The sequence below is a fragment of the Vulpes lagopus genome, chromosome 6, assembly GCF_018345385.1.
Source record: "Vulpes lagopus strain Blue_001 chromosome 6, ASM1834538v1, whole genome shotgun sequence".
NCBI lineage: Eukaryota > Metazoa > Chordata > Mammalia > Carnivora > Canidae > Vulpes > Vulpes lagopus.
The window spans coordinates 45,300,171-45,318,458 of record NC_054829.1 but is presented as its reverse complement, the minus strand read 5'-3'; the positions used below and the strand labels follow the sequence as shown (position 1 = coordinate 45,318,458).

The 18,288-nt window shown below is 43.0% G+C and overlaps 1 protein-coding gene across 2 annotated transcripts in view; it reads right to left on the bottom strand.

Annotated features, from left to right (window-relative positions):
* Positions 1–18,288, bottom strand: part of NID2 (nidogen 2) — a 60,677-nt gene that overhangs the window by 12,496 nt on the left and 29,893 nt on the right. For both annotated transcript variants that reach the window (XM_041758539.1, XM_041758538.1), the window contains exons 9-13: positions 10,877–11,020; positions 10,060–10,188; positions 9,065–9,208; positions 2,562–2,681; positions 1,534–1,764 (exon numbers count right to left, since the gene is read on the bottom strand). In XM_041758539.1, coding sequence (XP_041614473.1) covers positions 1,534–1,764; positions 2,562–2,681; positions 9,065–9,208; positions 10,060–10,188; positions 10,877–11,020 — 768 coding nt within the window. The remainder of the gene's footprint in view (positions 1–1,533; positions 1,765–2,561; positions 2,682–9,064; positions 9,209–10,059; positions 10,189–10,876; positions 11,021–18,288) is intronic.

Here is an 18,288-nt window from a genome sequence, read left to right as displayed (position 1 = left end):
AGGGTTTTAAATATTTTGAAATTTTGGACACAGAGTGTTTTCCTCCCTTCAAGCCAACCCCATAAATGCAGAGGAGACTAGTCAGAAATGACAGCCAAGGCCGAACCAGCACCAAAAGAAAAGTCTGGGCCATGGGGAAAGAGTCTGCCCAAGAGAACATGTCCCTCCTTCAGTCATTAGCTTCTCAATCTCTTGGCTCTCTTCTGACTCCCTGTCATTCACACATACTTGTCTTAGTAAGTGTAACAGAACTCAGAACCATTCCCCAAGGCGTGTTGCAACCATCTGATTTCTTTAAATCCCAGATGGAGTTAGAACCAAGACTTTTTCAAAAGTAGGCAGGAGTGAAACAATTTTTCTGGGTGGGGTTTCCTTTTTTTTTTTTTTTTTTTGGACCTGCAAAATCTTTTCCTAAAAATAGGGAGAGAAACTGGGAGTTTCATGGCAATAAGGACATACACCTATGTCCAGTATTAACCAATTTTTACCTCTGTGAATCTTAGAAAGACTAATGTCCTGGCCATGATGCAAAACTGGTGGTAATTCTCCAGCTCTTCTTATTCTCATATGTTAAAAGCCAAGCTTAGTATTTCTCTTTTTCGGTAGTAAAAATGGACCTTTGAATAGCAAGCTCATGGCTATAGGAATTATTTGGGCTAAAATAGTATCATATCAATCCTATGTTCTTCATAATAAAGTCCTTCTATATTAAAAATAAAAAAAAGTTCTTCCCACTTTGAACAGTTCAGCAGGGAGCACAAACCTGCCCTGGCAATCTGCAGCTGGCATGAAATGTGAGCACTTGAGAACCAGGCCCCACCCAGACGGGGAGTGCTCAGATGACACAGACAGGTTCACCATCAGCATCTCAGACTGCATGGGTGACCATGATGGGTTCCCGCACCTCTTCTGATGGTGGCTGGGGCAAGTGGGACTCTCCCCATTGACATGCCAGGCCTGGCTAGAGACAACCGGGATGATTAGCTGACAGCAAACTAGCTGTGAACCTTTGGATCCACCCACAGGTTCATACTTATTTTTCCTATCAATGCTAAAATGACTTTCATACTATTTGCTGCAATTCAGAAGGCAGAGTGAAGTGATACAAAGGAAGATGGGAAAGCAGTTTTCCTTGTGGACAAAAGGTGGGTCTGTCTAGCTCTGTCTGTCTAGATCTGTCTAGCTCTCAGATCTCCCTAAGCTGACGTAACTGATGTAGGGCAGTGCCCTCAGCCTGACCTACACGCTCCATCTCAGGTTCCAGTCTTGTACCGGACAAGTCTAAGGTGGCAGTGCAGTGTGCCACAGTGATCACATATGTATGTCTGTCCATCCCCATCACGTGAGTGAGCACACAGGTGTACACAGATCATTCACACGTCCCTAGGAGGAAGGAGGCTGTGACAGGGTGGAGATCAGCCCTAGGTCTGCATGGTCTGGGCAAGGAGGGTAATCTGCCCCCTAGTCGGCACCGTCCCACTTCTCAGGCCCCAGGCCAGGGCTAGAACAAGTTCTCTTCCCTGACCGGCTCACCTGGTGGTCTGCAGTGAGGTGGCGTGGAGCCAGGTGGAGTCCGGGTGCCGGGGACTTCATGACCATCAGAGTCCACACACCAGCAGAAGCCCGTGCTACTGTGACACTGCAGGGGCAGGAAGTGGCCCTGATCGTCGCACTGGGGAATGTGCAGCTGGCTGCCAGGATAGGCCTGCTGAGCGTGGGCGTGGTGCTGCTGCTGCTCACAGGGTTTCAGTCCTGAGGCGGGGTCTTCCGAAGAGGCCAAGGTAAAGGAGATGTACACAGAAGGAATAAAACACATTGCATCCCGCCCACTTCTACAGCTAACTTCAAAGGCCTTGGTCTGAGGTGTTTTGTGTTTCCCTCCATATACTTGGGAGACAGTATCACATGGGAAAAAGAGCAAGGCACTGAGCTTGAACTCCTAGATACTTTTAGTTCTGCCACAACCTACCTAACTTCTCCCTAATTCTCACACTTCCCCCTGTCCTGAGCTGACTGTACTATAAAACAGCCCCTCCCCCTCAACCCTCAGGGTCCCCCCGGCTGTCTGCGTAAAATGAAGAAACATGAATGGCTTCTGTCCAAACATCCCAAGAGACTTGGGAGAAAATAAGCAAAACTTTGTTCATCCCCTGAAGTCTAGAATTTAAGTCTGAGAAGCTCTAGTCAATGGCAATCATGAAAATTGCACCATGCTGGCCAAGACCTCCTAGAATAGTCATGGGGCTTACTAGCAGCTCACTAGTGCAGATGGCTCCTGTTTAGTAAGCGTGATGTATGTAAGTTCTTCATCTAAATCACACGTACCAAGGCAGAGCAGATCACTAAGGCAGTTGCCACAACTGGTAGGACACTCGGCAGGATAATGGATGGGTCATACTCCTGGCCTCCCAGAATGCTAATAGCCAGTGAGCTTCAGTAAAATAAGCAGCTAGAGGGAACAGGAAAAGCCTTGGTCTCCAGTAAGAGTGGGCTGAAGGCTGTAGAAAAATAGCACCAAAGGAGCCAATTTTCTGGGCCTACTCTGGCTCTCCAAACCTTACCAGGTGTGCACTGAAATCCATCCCCGTGATATCCAGGGTGGCATCGGCAGGAGAAGGAGCCAGGGGTATTGTAGCAGGTAGCCGAGGGGTGACATCTGTTTTCCGAGCATTCATCAACATCTGCAGAGGCAGGAACAGGGATGAGGGGGTGGGGGAGGGAGGAAGGAACAGCATGACTTCACTGCACCCAACTGGGGCTACTACATGGCCTTAGTACACATGGGTCACTGACAAGAGGTCAACCTTAGAAGACCTTTGCACATGAGCAGAAATATAATGGCAGCTAAAGGCAAGCTTAATGCACAAAGTTGAGGGACAGAAGAGTCAACCCATTAGACTAAGAATGTCTAATTAGAAATCAAACATGTGTGGTCACTTCCAGTAAAAAATATCCTGCTGTATATTTCTAGAGCATCTTTCATCCACAGTGAATTCCAGGAAGTTATCACCTTTGAACTAGCCTTTAGACTGTAAATCATTCACTTCCTTTCAGTAGCACAGCAGTAAATATGTGTAACAATGGTTTTGTTCTTGCATTGTTGGCACCATGTCCCTATAGCACCAATACGCAGATGCACAGCAGCCTGTGAGGCTCTGCGTGCTTTTTCAACTAAGTTAGAAGCACATTCGGGCTCATGTAATCAGAGTCCTACTATCTACAAATGCCCAATTAATCAGATATTTTCTCTACTTTCTGTCTTTAGAAGAGATAGAAAAGTGCAAGAAAAATACTATCAGAAGTTTTGAAACAACACATAAAAAAGAAAATCTAAATTTGTCAGGTTTATCAGTATAAAGAATTCAGCACCCTCCACCTCCACATGATACCAGAAGATTTTCATATTTCTGAAAATTGCAACATCCTGCAAATTCAAACAAATGCCAACTTATAGCCCTTTTATTTACTGTAATCAGCATATGCCGACAATGGCAAAGCATACTGTCTTTATCCCCAAAAAACCTCTGAGAGTCAAACTATTAAGACCAATGGCCAGGGGCTCCTTCCTGGTGGAGCATACGACTCACTCTTGATCTCAGAGTTGAGAGTTCAAGCCCCACGCTGGGTGTAGAGATTATTTAAAAAGAAAAATTAAAAATCTTAAAAAAAATACATAAAATAAAACCAATGGTCGGTGATTGAGATAAGCTACCTGCAAAGACTTCCTAGTCTTCCAGAGTTAGAGAAGGATCAAGGGTATAGGCCTGAACAAGGCTCTACTGAAAATAAAAGAAAGCAGTTGCTTCCACAAAAGCACCCCAAAAATGATTTTTAAATGTGTGAATAGGAAAAAAAAAAAGTGAGTTGAGATGATCAGTGTGAAACCTAGAAGAGTGTGGGGCCCAGGAGTGAATTGCATCAATTTGCTACAGTCAGTGGCAAAAACACAGAGAACCCAGGAATCTGGAGAGTTACAGCCTGAATTTGACATGAATCAGCTGGGGACAGAGGTGGCTCCTCGGCCCACCTTCAATGCAGCAGATGAAATCTCTTCTAGGGTTGTCAGTACCAGCCTGGCTATGAACTGGCTCTCATTGAGACACCTTCCCATGGCTAAGGGGCTTTCCTGGGTACCACTGAGTGGACATGCTGGAAGTGAAACCCAGATGCTCTGTTCACAGGAGAGGAATCCCTTACACTGTTATTAGTAAATTCACATTCTGTTTATCCTCGGTCTTGGGGAAGTTTAGTCAAAATAAATTAGCTCCCCTAAGTCCAAAAGAATCCTGAATGCTTGATACAACCAAGTTTAATGCCACCCAAAGAGTCTCTGCCCAGATGAGCAGCTGGGCTCTTTGGTTACCTTCCTTTCTACCTACAAAGGCAGAACAGTACTTATAAATTCATCTGCAAAGTTGGAAATAAAGAAGGTTTTCTGGTTTAGTTCCTCAGCTTTTTTTTTTTCCTTAGGAACCAAACAAAACCAATGACAACAAAAACCCTATCTTCAATCTAATCGATATGGGTTCTCTATTGTCATATTTAATTACCCCTGAGTTTGGCTCTGTCTCTTCAAAAGGACAACTCAAATCCTTAGCTTAGTGAAGCTGTGGCCGTTCAATTCCCTGGGCCTGCAAAAGGCTGTAAAACTGGCTGTAAAACCAAAGCTGTAAAAATGAACATCCAGCAGGAAAGTAAATGCAGGAAGTTAAAGCTATTCATAATACATATGCTAAAAGTACTTCTCATGCTAACAGGAACCCCAGGCAATGACAGGAAGCAGGAATTCCTGAGACACAGGGCCTATTTCTAGAACCCAGGGATCAGTTTCTTGAAATTATTTTTGAACTAAGAGAGAGGGGACTCCCCAGAGCTACCAAGTTAACTTATGTTCTTAAAGCCTATGGCCTAGGAATTCTGATCAGAGTCAGTGTCAGGACAGAAAACATGAAAAGATGTTAAGCCCCTTGGCAAAGGAGAAACTCCTTGTTGTACCACTGGGGGAGGGGGCTGCCATTTATGCTTAACAACCAATGTCTGGGGTCTTTAGGGGTTGCTAGGACACTGAGGCCAAGACAACAAGGTTCAAGAGCTCCTTTACTATTCAGATAATGACATATGGCTCAATCTCAGCATAATTCTCCATTCTATTACCTATTAAGCTGGTGAAAAACCTGTATGGAAAATCTGTTAAAATCCTCCATCTTGAATTCACACTTTGGTGTTTCAACACTCTTCTCACTGGCCTTATTCTGCTCACACCCAAAACTAGGTGAAGTCTCTTCAAAATAAATCCAACTACTAGATTAACACCTCCTAGCTTCCCACCAACCCATCCCACCCTACCCCATCCCCTTTGCTTCTAAACCGTTCAGTGAAAGTTCCAAAAACGGATTTGGCCCACAAGTTCTCACTCCTCACCTATTCAGTCAAGCACCCCACCGGTTGTACCCCACCGGTTGTGCCCCACGTGGTATGTGATGACCCTCTCTCTGGGACCCTCTCTAATAAACTCCTTCCTTTCAAGCCTTGCTCTCTTCTCCTGTGGCTGCAGCGACTTGACCATACCTTTCCTAACCTCTCCATTCTTAGGACAGGAGATCTAAGAGAAAATAATTTAAGTATGTCTTCTCATGTCCCTCCTGAATGGTAAGGGCACTGAGCAACATCCCACCTATTCAACTCACACTTGCTCCTCCCTGGAAAGATCCTGACTCAAGAGAATTTGCTTTTGCACTTAGCAAAGTCACCAAGATCTAGGAGGACAAACAGGCCTGAGCATTAAAACTCGTATCAATACATGGTTGAAATCAACCCTGAAACCATTGAAATTAGGGTTGATTGAGGGAAGCTGGAAAAGATTTACTTATACTTGGATAAAAGTAATTCCTGTTAGTGACTCAGACTAGACTGAGAACCCAAAGCCAAGTCCAGCCTCTCCAGGGAACTCAGTTTTTGACAAACTGGCTAAAGAAAAACTCACACACCCTTTTATTGCTACTTTAATGGAGTAAAGAAAAATATGTGTGCTTCAAGAATGCACACTTTCCACAAAATAGAACCTTTTCTCTATTTTGCTGTTTTCTCTCTGTGGTCACAGGGTCACATGCGGACTGTGGCATGCCTTTAAATATGTGCATGCATGCACACACACATGTGTGCATGTGCACACACACACACACTCCTACTCTTACATATTTATCCTGTAAGTCACCTTCATGATTAGCCCAGCTTGATTTAAGGCATGGCATAAGTCTTTAGGAAAATTACTATTCATTTTCTACTGCTCTACAATCTGAAAAGCTTGGAAGGCAACCACATGGCAACTGCTTCTGGGAGGCAGCCTCTAAGGAATCCCAAAGATCCCTACCTCCTAGTGTTTGCAATCTTGTGTAATCTTCTTCCCTTGAGTCACTTGCATCTTGCCAACACACCAAAGCAATATTGAGGGGATGTCATTCTTGTGATTATAACTTCCATTCTGCTAGCAGACTTGCTGTCACTGGCTTTGAGGAAGTAAGCTACCTTGTTCATGGTCTGTGTGTCAAGAAGCTGAAGGTTATCTCCAGGCAACAGCTAGTGGGGACCTGAGGCTCTCAGTCCTCAAGGAACTGAACCCTGCTGGTAACCATGGGAGGATCTTTCTTCAGTTAGATCCTTAGATGAGACCCCAGGCCTATCCTTTGCAGTCTTGCAAGGATCCTTTAAAGCAAAGGACCAAGCTAAGCCCTTTCCAGGTCCTTGACCTATATATCATAAATGTGTATTGTTTTAAGCTGCTCTGTTTGGGGGTAATTTGTTATGTTGCAATAGATAACACACTAGGGAAGCAACTGATGGGTTTGGCATGTTTTAAGGTTTGCAGGTTCCAGAGAAAATCTAAAAAGTAGAGGAGCAGAGATTCAATGAGGACAATTAAAAATGGCAGAAATCTAGGGCAACTGAGTGGCTCAGCAGTTGAGCATCCACCTTTGGTTCAGGTCGTGATCCCTGGGGTCCTGGGATGAAGTCTGGCATTGGGCTCCCCACAGGGAGCCTGCTTCTCCCTCTGCCTATGTCTCTGTCTCTCTCTCTTATGAATAAATAAATAAAATCTTCAAAAGAATTAAGTTAAAATGGCAGAAATCAGCAAGATGTAAGTAATAGCAATGAATGGCATCAGTCGAAAGTTCTCAATGTGTAAAAGTGGCCAATTTCCGAGTTCTAATCTGACTCCAAAGATAATCAAAGTCTTACAGGACAAGTAGAAGTTAAAAGAAGGATAAGAGAATAATTCTAGAAGGAATTAGGCCAATAAGCATCTAACTCAAATAGTATTATGATTATTAACATGCATCACATCTAGGCTGCAATTAATTTAACTTACTGGCTTTAAACCAAAGACCTAAAGAGTTAAATACCTTAAAATCACTACCTCTGCTGCCCTGAGCAGCCCAATGTTTAAATATGAAATTCTGACAAGATTTTGATTTTCCAAGCAGTCTCATCTCTTAGAGCCAGAAGTGTGTTAAATGAAACTGTATGACAAGGTTCCACGAGGGTGGAAAAGATATTATTCCCACTGTGAGAAATAACAGAACCACACCAGTAGGAGTTAGTGCACCTCACACCCTGACCCCCATACCTGTGGAGGCTACCTCTGTCTGTGAAGAGTCCTATGACAGATGGAGCTCTTTGGCTGGTCAAATGAGAGAAGCATCTGTGAATTCCAAATCTATCTCATTCTAACTGGAGAAACACTTGAGCTCTAAAGATGGGGGTGTTTTTAGGAGGGGAGAAAAAAAACAGGGTTGAACTGAGCCATAGCTTTGGGTCATTTCAGTATAAACTGTATTTTCAAGAAAACCATACAGCAGAGCTTCTGTACAACAGAAGTGGAAACATTAAAGAGCCAGTGCAGACAATGCCCAGTGACCCACCACATCTGGGAAGGAGAGGACAGCTGTGCTGCCCTGACACGTTTGTTCTGTCCATAACATATGGCTTCCGTCTACAGGTCCAGCCAGCCTCTCCACTGAAACTGAGGGGAAGAGGAGTGGGAGGAGGATGAGAAGCAGACATTTGGTAAGGAGTGGGGTGGGCTCTATGCTATTTAAGCTGCTGTAAAGCTCCCAGGAGTTACACGGCTGTTCTAGCACATCAGTTCGGGGTGCCCAGGGGCACAGTGGCCTGGCCAATGCAGGCAGCAATTTTAAGAGAGGGGGAAAGCCTGTGTTTCAGGTTTATAATCCCCAAACAGACCCTTTCCCCACCATTCTCTCATTCCCAGGGTCTCATTTTACCATAATTCTGGGATATTACTGACAGCATGAAATTGGGTTTCAATTCCATCACGTCACTTGATACATTTTGAAAACCTTTGGTGGATTATGCAGATCTGCTAAATAATAACTATATTAAAGTACTACTAATCGTGGTTTCATGAACATTTATACCCAGAGAATTATACCTCGCTCAGTAACAACCTCAAATGTCATTAGTATTATTTGGCCAAGTTAAATGTTAATAGTTAGTCCTGTGTTCCAGTCTCATGGTAATACTGCATCAAGCCTCAACCACCTTAAATGTCTTCGGATTTCCAGGAGAAAAGGAGAGAGAGGGGAGGGGGAAAAATTAGAGAAAAAGCATTGCATGTAAGTGTAGAGATTATTTAAAATACCACTTCAGCCAGTTAGGCATGACTAAAAGCGTTAGATGAAGCCATTAACCAAAGAGATTGAAGGACAGAGACTTCCCAACAGGTGAGTGGGCTTTCCCAAAGATCCTCCAGCCCACACCAGCTCCAAGGAACAGAAAGTTACAATCTGAGAGTGGCTTCCTAGTGCTCCAAGAATGTTTCCACCAAGGATAACTGTATAAGCTCAAAAATCTAGTCCAAGGGAAACCACCCCTCGCTCTGCTTTTTGACTCAAAATACAGCTTTTCTCTTGCTCTTTAGATAATTCCAAGGCTGCATGAGTGAAGGAAGGGAGAGGTCCTTTTGAGAAAGGTTCTGGCTATGTGGAGACATTGCATCCAAGCGACCTTCCAGAATCGCTGAGGTCGACAGTCCACAGGTACTCACCAGTACACTGGTGCCCGCTGCCAGTATAACCAGGCAGGCAGGCACAGCTGAATGTGCTGCCTCCGTGGTAAATGCACCGGGCCTGGCCAGCAGGAGCACAGGTATGACTGCCATCCTCACAGGGGTTGGGAGGTGGGGCGATCACTGAAAAGAGAAGGCGGCAAGGACATCTAAGAGTGCAGGCCTGCGAATGGGTGAGGCTTACTCCTCCCAGTGTGATCCACACACCAACAGCATCAGGATATCTGAGGGCTCAGAAGATTCTCAGGCCATATCCCAGAGCCAGAAAATCAGAATCTGACTTTCAAAAAGATCCCTAGATGGCATGGATACATATTAAAGTTGGGGAGTACTGGTCTGAGTTTGTAATCAAAAACACTAAACATGAAGGTCAGTCATTGAGATGGTCCTTGATTAAAGTTTATAAATCACCAGAACTAGACACAAGCACACAGAGTTTCTGTGATCACTGCTACTTTTTCATCCCACTGGGTTAAAAAGTGTATTTTCTCTATCATCATTTGGCTCTACCAGTGGGATGAATTTGGAATCCTAGTTCTCTCAGATCCACTTCTTTAGATCCAAAGGTTTTTTTGTTTTGTTTTTTTTAACCCTACAAGAGTAGATTTATTACAGATGGAGGTCTATAGTTGGTCACGTGGAATGAGCATCTTTGAATTATAATCCATTTCATTTAAATTTGATAAATACCTTACTTCTATCTAGAACTGGTGGTATTAGAGGTTCATAGTCTTGTTACACAATTGGGCCAAATACCAAGACATAGGAATCCCAACTGGGAGAACACCTTTCAATAACTCAACACCAGAAGTATCCATTTAGAGGAAAACAACAACACAGGACTGAACTGATCCATACCTTTGGGTAACTTCAACATAAATTTTTTCTAAAACCATACGGCAGAACGTCTGTATGTCAGAGTGGAAACATTAATGAATCAGCACCATTTTGGCCAAAAAGAGAAATGCACTCACAGACGCAAGTGTGCCGGTCATCTGCAAGCTCATAACCACTCCGGCACTCACACCTGTAGCTTCCCGGCAAGTTGACACACATGGAGTTGGGGCCACAGTGATGGGAGCCAGTTGCACATTCATTTACATCTAAGAAGAAATAAGGACAGAAAAGCACTCCTTAAATCAAGAGTTCTCCAAGTGGAAGCTCTGAAAGCCCAATGTTGTCTCACTGCCATGAAGCTTCAATGAACAAATAAATTGAGGGGGTGGGAATCAAAATGTCATATTTCTAAGCATCAATGTGAATGCATGTTGCAGGTTGTAATATTTATCTCAAATCATTCAAGTATAAGTCACAGGGAGAAATATTGAATATTCTGAAAAATCTTTAAACAGTAAAAACAAAAACAACCACTCAACACTTAAAAGAAAAACAAACATTTTTTCCTTTAGAAATATAAAATTTCTGAGACTTGTGGGGATGTAATGGATGAAAGGAACACAATGTCTGAAACCTAAAGATAACTGGAAAACATATGTTTTAGTAAATATAAGAAATAATACAGGGTTAAAATGACAAAACTTGAGAAATCAAAATATGCAGGAATTGTAACATGTCTTCTTTTCCCAGTCCTAGCCCCAAATACTCCCCTCCAAACTATCCTCTAGACCTCAAACCTAACCAGAACGTGCTTTAGTTTTTAAATGAGAGCATTTAGGTGAACAGCTGCTAAACGCGCCTCTCAATCAGTGGAGAACCTAAAGCAGACATGCTTATCTTCTATTAACACCGAGTTGGGGGATCCCATGAAAGAACAGAGTGCACACAACTTACCCACACAACTCCGTCCGTCTCCCTGGTACCCAGAGGCACACTCACAAGTGTAGTCTACATCTGTCCCTGGATGGCACCGAGCTGTAATGTCACATGTGTGGCTCCCATCATAGCAAGGATTCACTGGGGTGGGTTCTGAGTTCTCTGCATGAGTAGAGAGGAAGTAAAACACACAAGCACAATCTGGTTGTTGTAAAGAGAATGGCACAGACAAAAAATAAAAGACTCCTTGGGACAGACTGTATACTCATTTTTTGGGGGGCCACCTGGCTACCTTACTAAATTATTAATACCCAAAGCTGGACTAGATTATTTAAATTGCAGTTTTAAATTCCAGAATGGCTTCCTCTTGCCTACTCTGCAGACAGCTAACTTTTTCTTGCTTATAGTAGGCCTGTGTCCAGGGAATAAAAGCATCCAACCCATGTCATAATTTTATTTAAAAGTGGCTTTCACTCTATCACCTTGTGTGAGTCTCGGGATAACTTTGTGAGGTGGGCTGTCAGCCCTGTGACTGGTAATTATGGATATTGGTTATTATATCTCTCAGATAAGTGAGAGACATTGAAAAAAATGCCCCATTTCACAAAGCCAGGAAATGGTACAGCAAGAACTCACATCCAAAATTTCTGCCTCTAAACTGGGCAATCTCTCACTAAAACTATTTGGTAAGTCAATTTGATTACTGGGAACATCTTGCTTTGTTAAGATCTGGAAGACTAAAGAGGAATGATTTTTGCAGTATTTACTTTTTTTTTTTTTTAATTTTTTTTTAATTTTTATTTATGATAGTCACAGAGAGAGAAAGAGAGAGAGGCAGAGACATAGGCAGAGGGAGAAGCAGGCTCCATGCATCGGGAGCCCGATGTGGGATTCGATCCCGGGTCTCCAGGATCGCGCCCTGGGCCAAAGGCAGGCGCCAAACCGCTGCGCCACCCAGGGATCCCCAGTATTTACTTTTTAGGAATAACCTTGCCACAGATCCACCCATCTCCTAGGTAGTGATAACTCTTAATATCTCAAATCTTCCCTAAAAAGTTTTATTTCTAAATAGAGCACAGTAGTAACACGTATTTGCCAGGCACTGTTCTAAACCTCTTACACATCCTATCTTTTTAAATCCTCACCACCGCACTGTGAGGAAGGTTTTACCATCTTTACTTTCAGTACAGCACAGAGGCCAAGTAACCTGCCAAAGCTCACACAGTCCGAACAGGTGGTTGGAGCAGGCAGTCTGCTTTCCACCATTTTGCTACAGCCACCACCAAGGACCTTCAGAGAGGTATCTAAGCCAAGGGCACAGAGATGGTATTAGAAAGAGCCCCAGACACAATGAATCCATTAACTCTGGGCACTTCCATTCACTCCTCAGATTCCTCGTGTAAAATAGGAATAAAGATAATACTGATACCTACAAAAACTGAAGAGAATAAAGAAAACTGACATGATATATGTGAAAGGCATCCCCCCTTCCCCCATGGAAAGGCCTACCCAGTTCCTAGTGACTCCATTCCTTCTCCCTCCTCAGTGGGGGCCACTGCTCATCTTCATGTGATTTCAGCTTTGTCTCGGTCCCTAGAATTAATTCTGATCTGAGACTTAAAAGATTCTAGGAACTTCACCCAAACCTGCCTTGCTCTCAACAGCTCTAGGGACCAACCTCTCAGTATCAATAGACATGTTGGCAGTACCACCTACTTTAACTTCCTAGACCCACTTCCTTCCAGATTCCCTCTCATTTCTCTCTAGCTCACCCATATCTTCTCACGCCCCCTTATCTCAAGTGGGTGGGCTTTGCCCAAAATAACTCTTAGTCTACACCAAGTGCTTTCTGCTGCCACCTGTCTCAGACTAGACTCCCTACCAGTCCTGCAGGAGGTCCATCCACCTATCCAGAGCTTGTCCCATTGCCCACGTGGACTCTTCCAATATCCTGTGTTAATCTGCTGTGAACTGGGATGCCTTGGCTGAGTCTCTGAAGGGACCCCCTGCTTTCTGGAAAATTCCTCCCATTGCCTTAAAAGAAACATCACCATGTGTTCCTGCAATGGACTATTCTTATTACCACATTATGGTCCAAAAAGGGGGGAAAAAAAGAGGGCCATATGTTTATCTTCGGTTTGCCTCAATGATGTTAGCTGGATTATGTCACAGTATCTTTGCCAAGAAAAAAGGACCAACAAATGGCTCTGGCCCTTTTTAAACTTGATGAACTTAAGTATGTCCACATGAGCCTGAGTTCTGCAAATCAAGCAGATACCCTTGCATATCCCTCATTCTTACCTCTGGATCTCTTGGTGGACAGGATGGGGTTATAGGGTAGGACAGACCAACTTCCTGAGACAGTCCCCGGCATGGTTATAATTAAGAACAGCAGGGTCATGTCCTCACTAAAGACCCAATGCAAGACAATTCTTTCTTATTTCTCCATTTTAGAAGAAGATTCTGTATAAAATGCCTCGCCTACCCAGGGAGAAGTGAGCTCTGAAATGTTTTAATTTGTAAATACTAACGCTTAACCTTTTTGCTCAGTACTTTCCAACATCATATTTGCACTGTGGCACATTCTGGTACAGATCAGTAAGTATGCATAGATGTCAAGAGCTTATGTCTGCTAGCTTATGCCTGTTAGGCATGCAAAACATGTAGTGCAAAAGTTGACTTTCAAACTTGAACAGGATACCCCGCCCTCCCTAAAAATCGAGGGGAAAAATTGTCCATAATTATCTGACACTGATTTAAAATATACTTCACTGACAGGATGGGCCACATAATACACAGAGCTTAGTGCAAAATGAAAATGTGGAACCCCTTGCTCAAAAATTAAGAGTTTCGCAAGAACAGCAACAGAGCATTAAATCAAGTATAAAAGCCCTTCTGAGCATAGGCCCTGTTCGCTGAATTTGGTTTCCAAAAATATAGTTTTAAAAATACATTTCTAAAGCCATGTGGCTATTCATTCTCCATGGCTTGTTAGCTTTCTCCTATTATAGTAAGAACAGCAGTATCCTCCTCACGACCAGTTCTGCTTCGCCCTCACCCTCTCCAACAGCTTGACTCTCTGACAGGAGATCTGGAACTAATTTACTCATTTAATCAAGAGAAGAGCGGTTTTCCTTCAAGGAACAGTCCGTTCCGCTTCACTGAGTGGCCCTCTTCCCAGTCTCCCCAACTAGCCAGAAGGAGCCCCACGGTGGCTGCAAGAGGGTCCCATTCCAGGAGCCCAGGAGAGACCGCCCACGCACACCTGAAGCGCAAACACTTGGCGAGGTGTAGGAGCTGCAGCTGGGAAGCGGGCCGGGCCCCAGGCTCTGACTGTCACTGGGCAGACCCCACAGCACTGCCTCCCAAGCACAGGGAAGCCACGGGTGCCCACATCAGCCGGTGTGGCTGTGCTGGGTCCCACACATTCCCTTCCTCCAGAGGGAATGACGGTCTGGCTGGAAACACTCACTCAAGAAGATACTGCGATGCACCAAGGGCAGGGAGGTGGGGGCCAGGGGTGGGGTGGGGTGGGGTGCAAGAATGGGAGGGGAGGTTTTATTTTGTCATTTGTTTTCTTTCCCCCCGTCTCTCCTATTCAGGTTGCATAAACCATATTGCAGTTTTCCATAGGGGTGGCTGAAACAGGGGACAAACACACAGGGTTAAAACACACATTCCCTCTTGAACTTTGGCCCAATTTTTTAGGCCATCCTGAGGCCAGTGGAGTTCATGTGGGAAAGCAGTGCCAGGTGAGGTTATGAGATGGGCTCTGGGGCTGGTGCCCAGGCCTGGGTCCCAGCTGGCCACTTCGTAGCTGTGACTGGGCAAGTTACTTCATGTCTATACCTCAGTCTCTGTAAAATGGGGGATGGTGATCCCCTTTTGGGGCAGGGGCTTGTGTGGGACCTAAAAATGTTAATTTGTGAAAGTTCTCCGAACAGTGCTTGGCACCCAGTAAACCATCCTTTGCTACTGTTATCGTTTGACTTGCATGGAAGGGAAAAATCACATAAAATTCTAAAAGACGAGCAGCTTGGTACCTGCCAGTTTGCTGGCATTCTTTTTGTTACTCCCATCTTGGTAGGTCTCCAGGAAAAATACAGCCAGAGATTTATCTTCTCCCTCCATAATTCTAGAATCTGAGCAGGATTCTGGGCCTGGAAGGCTCCTCCACTAATCATTGTTTTTATACAGACATCTATGCTTAGCAAAGTGTAGAAGGACAGTTTGCTCAGTTGTTTTTGTTCAAATCTTTTCTTGAGAAATAGGCAATAATCTTTTTCCCCTCTTCCGATGTACATTTCTCTAAAATCAACATTTTCATGCTATTCAATACCTTATCATCTTTGGGCTCCCAATGCCTGCACCCCGCAAGCAAGTTTCCTAAAACCAAACTGCCCATCCGCCCCACACCAGCAAACTCAGAATTCTCATTTCAAGTCACCTCTGCATTCTTTAAGAGTCCAGCCCTCAGGCCTCAATCTCAGTATCATAATTTGGAAGTGGCAGCCCCACCTGGAGCCCGAGGAGGCTTGCAGAGCCCTCCTCTCCAATGCTGACTCATAGAATCACCTCACAGAGGTACCAATTCTGGCCTCCAAAGTATCAGTGTGTGTAGCCAAGGGAAGGAGACCTTCTCTTTTCCCCTCACTGCCCCTTCTAGGGGAAAGCGCTAGCTATTGGCTTTCAGAACTAAAATGTCCCTTTCATCTGACAATTTCCTACCTATTAGGGTTTCCAGACTTCACAGGTTCATCTTCTGGCTCACCTAAAATTTCTTTTTTTTTTAAAGAACAGTTTAAGTTTTGTAGAAACACTGAGCAGAGAGTAAGCTTCCTTAGCCCTCCACTTTCTCCAATTTGCAATTCATTGGCTTCTTGTATCAGTGTGGTACATTTACAACTGATAAACCAATACTGATATATCACCTACTATGATCTACATTAGGGTTCACTCTTTGTGTTATGTAGTTCTATAGGTCTGGGCAGATGTATAATGACATGTGTTCATCATTACAGTAGCATACAGAATAGCTTCTCTGTCCTAAAAATCCCGTGCTCTCCCTATTCACCCCGCCTCCCTCCCCCAAACCCCTGGCAATCACAGATCCTTTTATGCTCCGTAGTTTCACTTTTCCTAGCATGTATATACAGTTGACCCTTGAACAACATGGGGGTTAGGGGTGCTGCCCCCTGCATAACTGAAAATCTGTATAACTTTGGCACCCCAAAAACTAATAGCCTACCGTTGATCAAAAACCTTACTCATAACGCATATTTTGTATATTATATATGGTATTCTTATAATAAACTGAAGAAAATGTTAAGAAAATCATAAAACTACAGTACTGTATTGAAAAAAAAATCCACAGATAAGTAACCCTACACAGTTCAAACCCATGTTGTTCAGGGTCAACTGTAGTTGGAATCACACAGCTGAAGCCTTTTCAGACCAGCTTTTCTCACTTAGCAATATTTACTTAAGATTCCTCACACCGTTAATGCCTTAACAAGGCATTATGGTGCCTTAAAAAGCCTAGAACTTTTTTTTATCATGTTTATCAAGCTTCACGGTATGGTTAATTCTAACAAAATTGAGAAACACTGCTTTAGTATTTTTTGCCTCCCCCCCCCCCAACTTTTCTTCAGTTAAGATATAATTCACACACCATATAATTCACGCATCTAAAGTACACAATTAGACGTTTTTTAGTATATTTCCAGTTACTCAACCATCACTGCAATCAATTTTAAAACATCTGAACCCCCCCCCCCAAAAAAAGAAACTAGTACCCTTTGGCTATCCACTCCCGATCCTCCTATTATGGCCCAGCCCCAGGCAACCACTAATCTACTGTCTTTGTGGATTTGCCTCTTTTGAATATTTCATTAGATAGAATCAAGCAATAGGTTGTCCTTTGTGACTAGCTACCTTCACTCAGCATGTTTTCAAAATTCATTCATATCAGTACCTCATCTTTTCAGGTCTTGGCAATATTCCATGGCATGGATATAGAACATTTAAAAAATGCACTTGTCAATTGATGGACATTTGGGTTGTTCCTGCCTTTTGGCTATTCTGAATAATACTGCTATGAACATTCATGTGTAAATTTTTGTGGGGACATAAATTTTCATTTCTCTTAGCTCTGTAAGTAGGAGTAGAATTGCGCAAGTGGTAACCTTGTATTTAATTTTGAGAAACTGGACTGTTTTCCATAGTAGGCATACTATTTTATAGTCCTGCCAGCAGTGTATGAGGGTTTCAGTTTCTCCACATCTTCACCAATACTTGTTATTACCTATTTTTTTATTATAGCTGTCCATATGCATATAAAGTTGCATCATTATGGTTTTGACTGTGTTTGCATTTTTCTGAGGAGTAATGATACTGAGCATCTTCTCCTGTGCTTGAGTATTTGTATATATTCTGAAAAATATTCTCTCTAAATTTCTTTTAGATTACTTTTTAATTGTAAGAGTTCTTCATATATTCTAGATACAAGTCTATTATTAAAATATAGGATTTTCGGAGGCACCTGGGTGGCTCAGTTAAGCATCTGCCTTTGGCTCAAGGCCCTGGGATCCAGCCACAATGGACTCCCTGCTCAACAAGGAGCCTGCTTCTCCCTTTCCCTCTGCCCCTCCCCCTGCTTATGCTTTTTCTCTCTCTCAAATAAATAAAATCTTTAAAAAATATATAGGATTTTCAAATATTTTATCCCATTCTGTGGATTGTATGTTCACTTTGTTGATACTATCCTCTGAAGCACAGGCTATTAATTTTGATGACACCCAATTTTTTTCTTTCTTGCTTATGCTTTTAGTATCCTATCTAAAGAAGCCATTGCCAAATTCAGTCATAAAAATTCACTCCTATTTTTTTTCTAAAATCTTAGCTAAATTAATGTCTTTGACCCATTTTTGGTTAATTTTTATATATGGTGTAAGATAGGGGTCCATCATCATTCTTTAGTACGTGGATATCCAGCTGTTCCTGAACCATTTGTTAAAAAAAACTCTCTCCTCACTGAATTGTTTTGGCAACCTTGTGAAAAACCAATTGGCTATAAATGTGTTTATTTCTGGATTCTCACGTCTATTCCATTCATCTGTATATCCATTCTTATGCTAGGACCACATGGTCTTCATTACTCTTAAGTTTTGAAATCAGGAAGTGGAATTCCTCCAACTTTGTTCTTTTTCACTATTGTTTTGGCTGTTCTGGGTTTCTTAAAAGACCATGGATTTTAGGATCCATTTCTCAGTTTTTGCAAAAAGGTCAGTGAATGGGATTGTATTGAATCTAGAAGTCAATTTAGGAAGAATTGCCATGTTAATACTATGTCATCTGACTCATAACCATCAAATAAGGTCTTCTGATTTTCTTATATTTAGGTCTTATTTGTTCATGAGAGACAGAGAGAG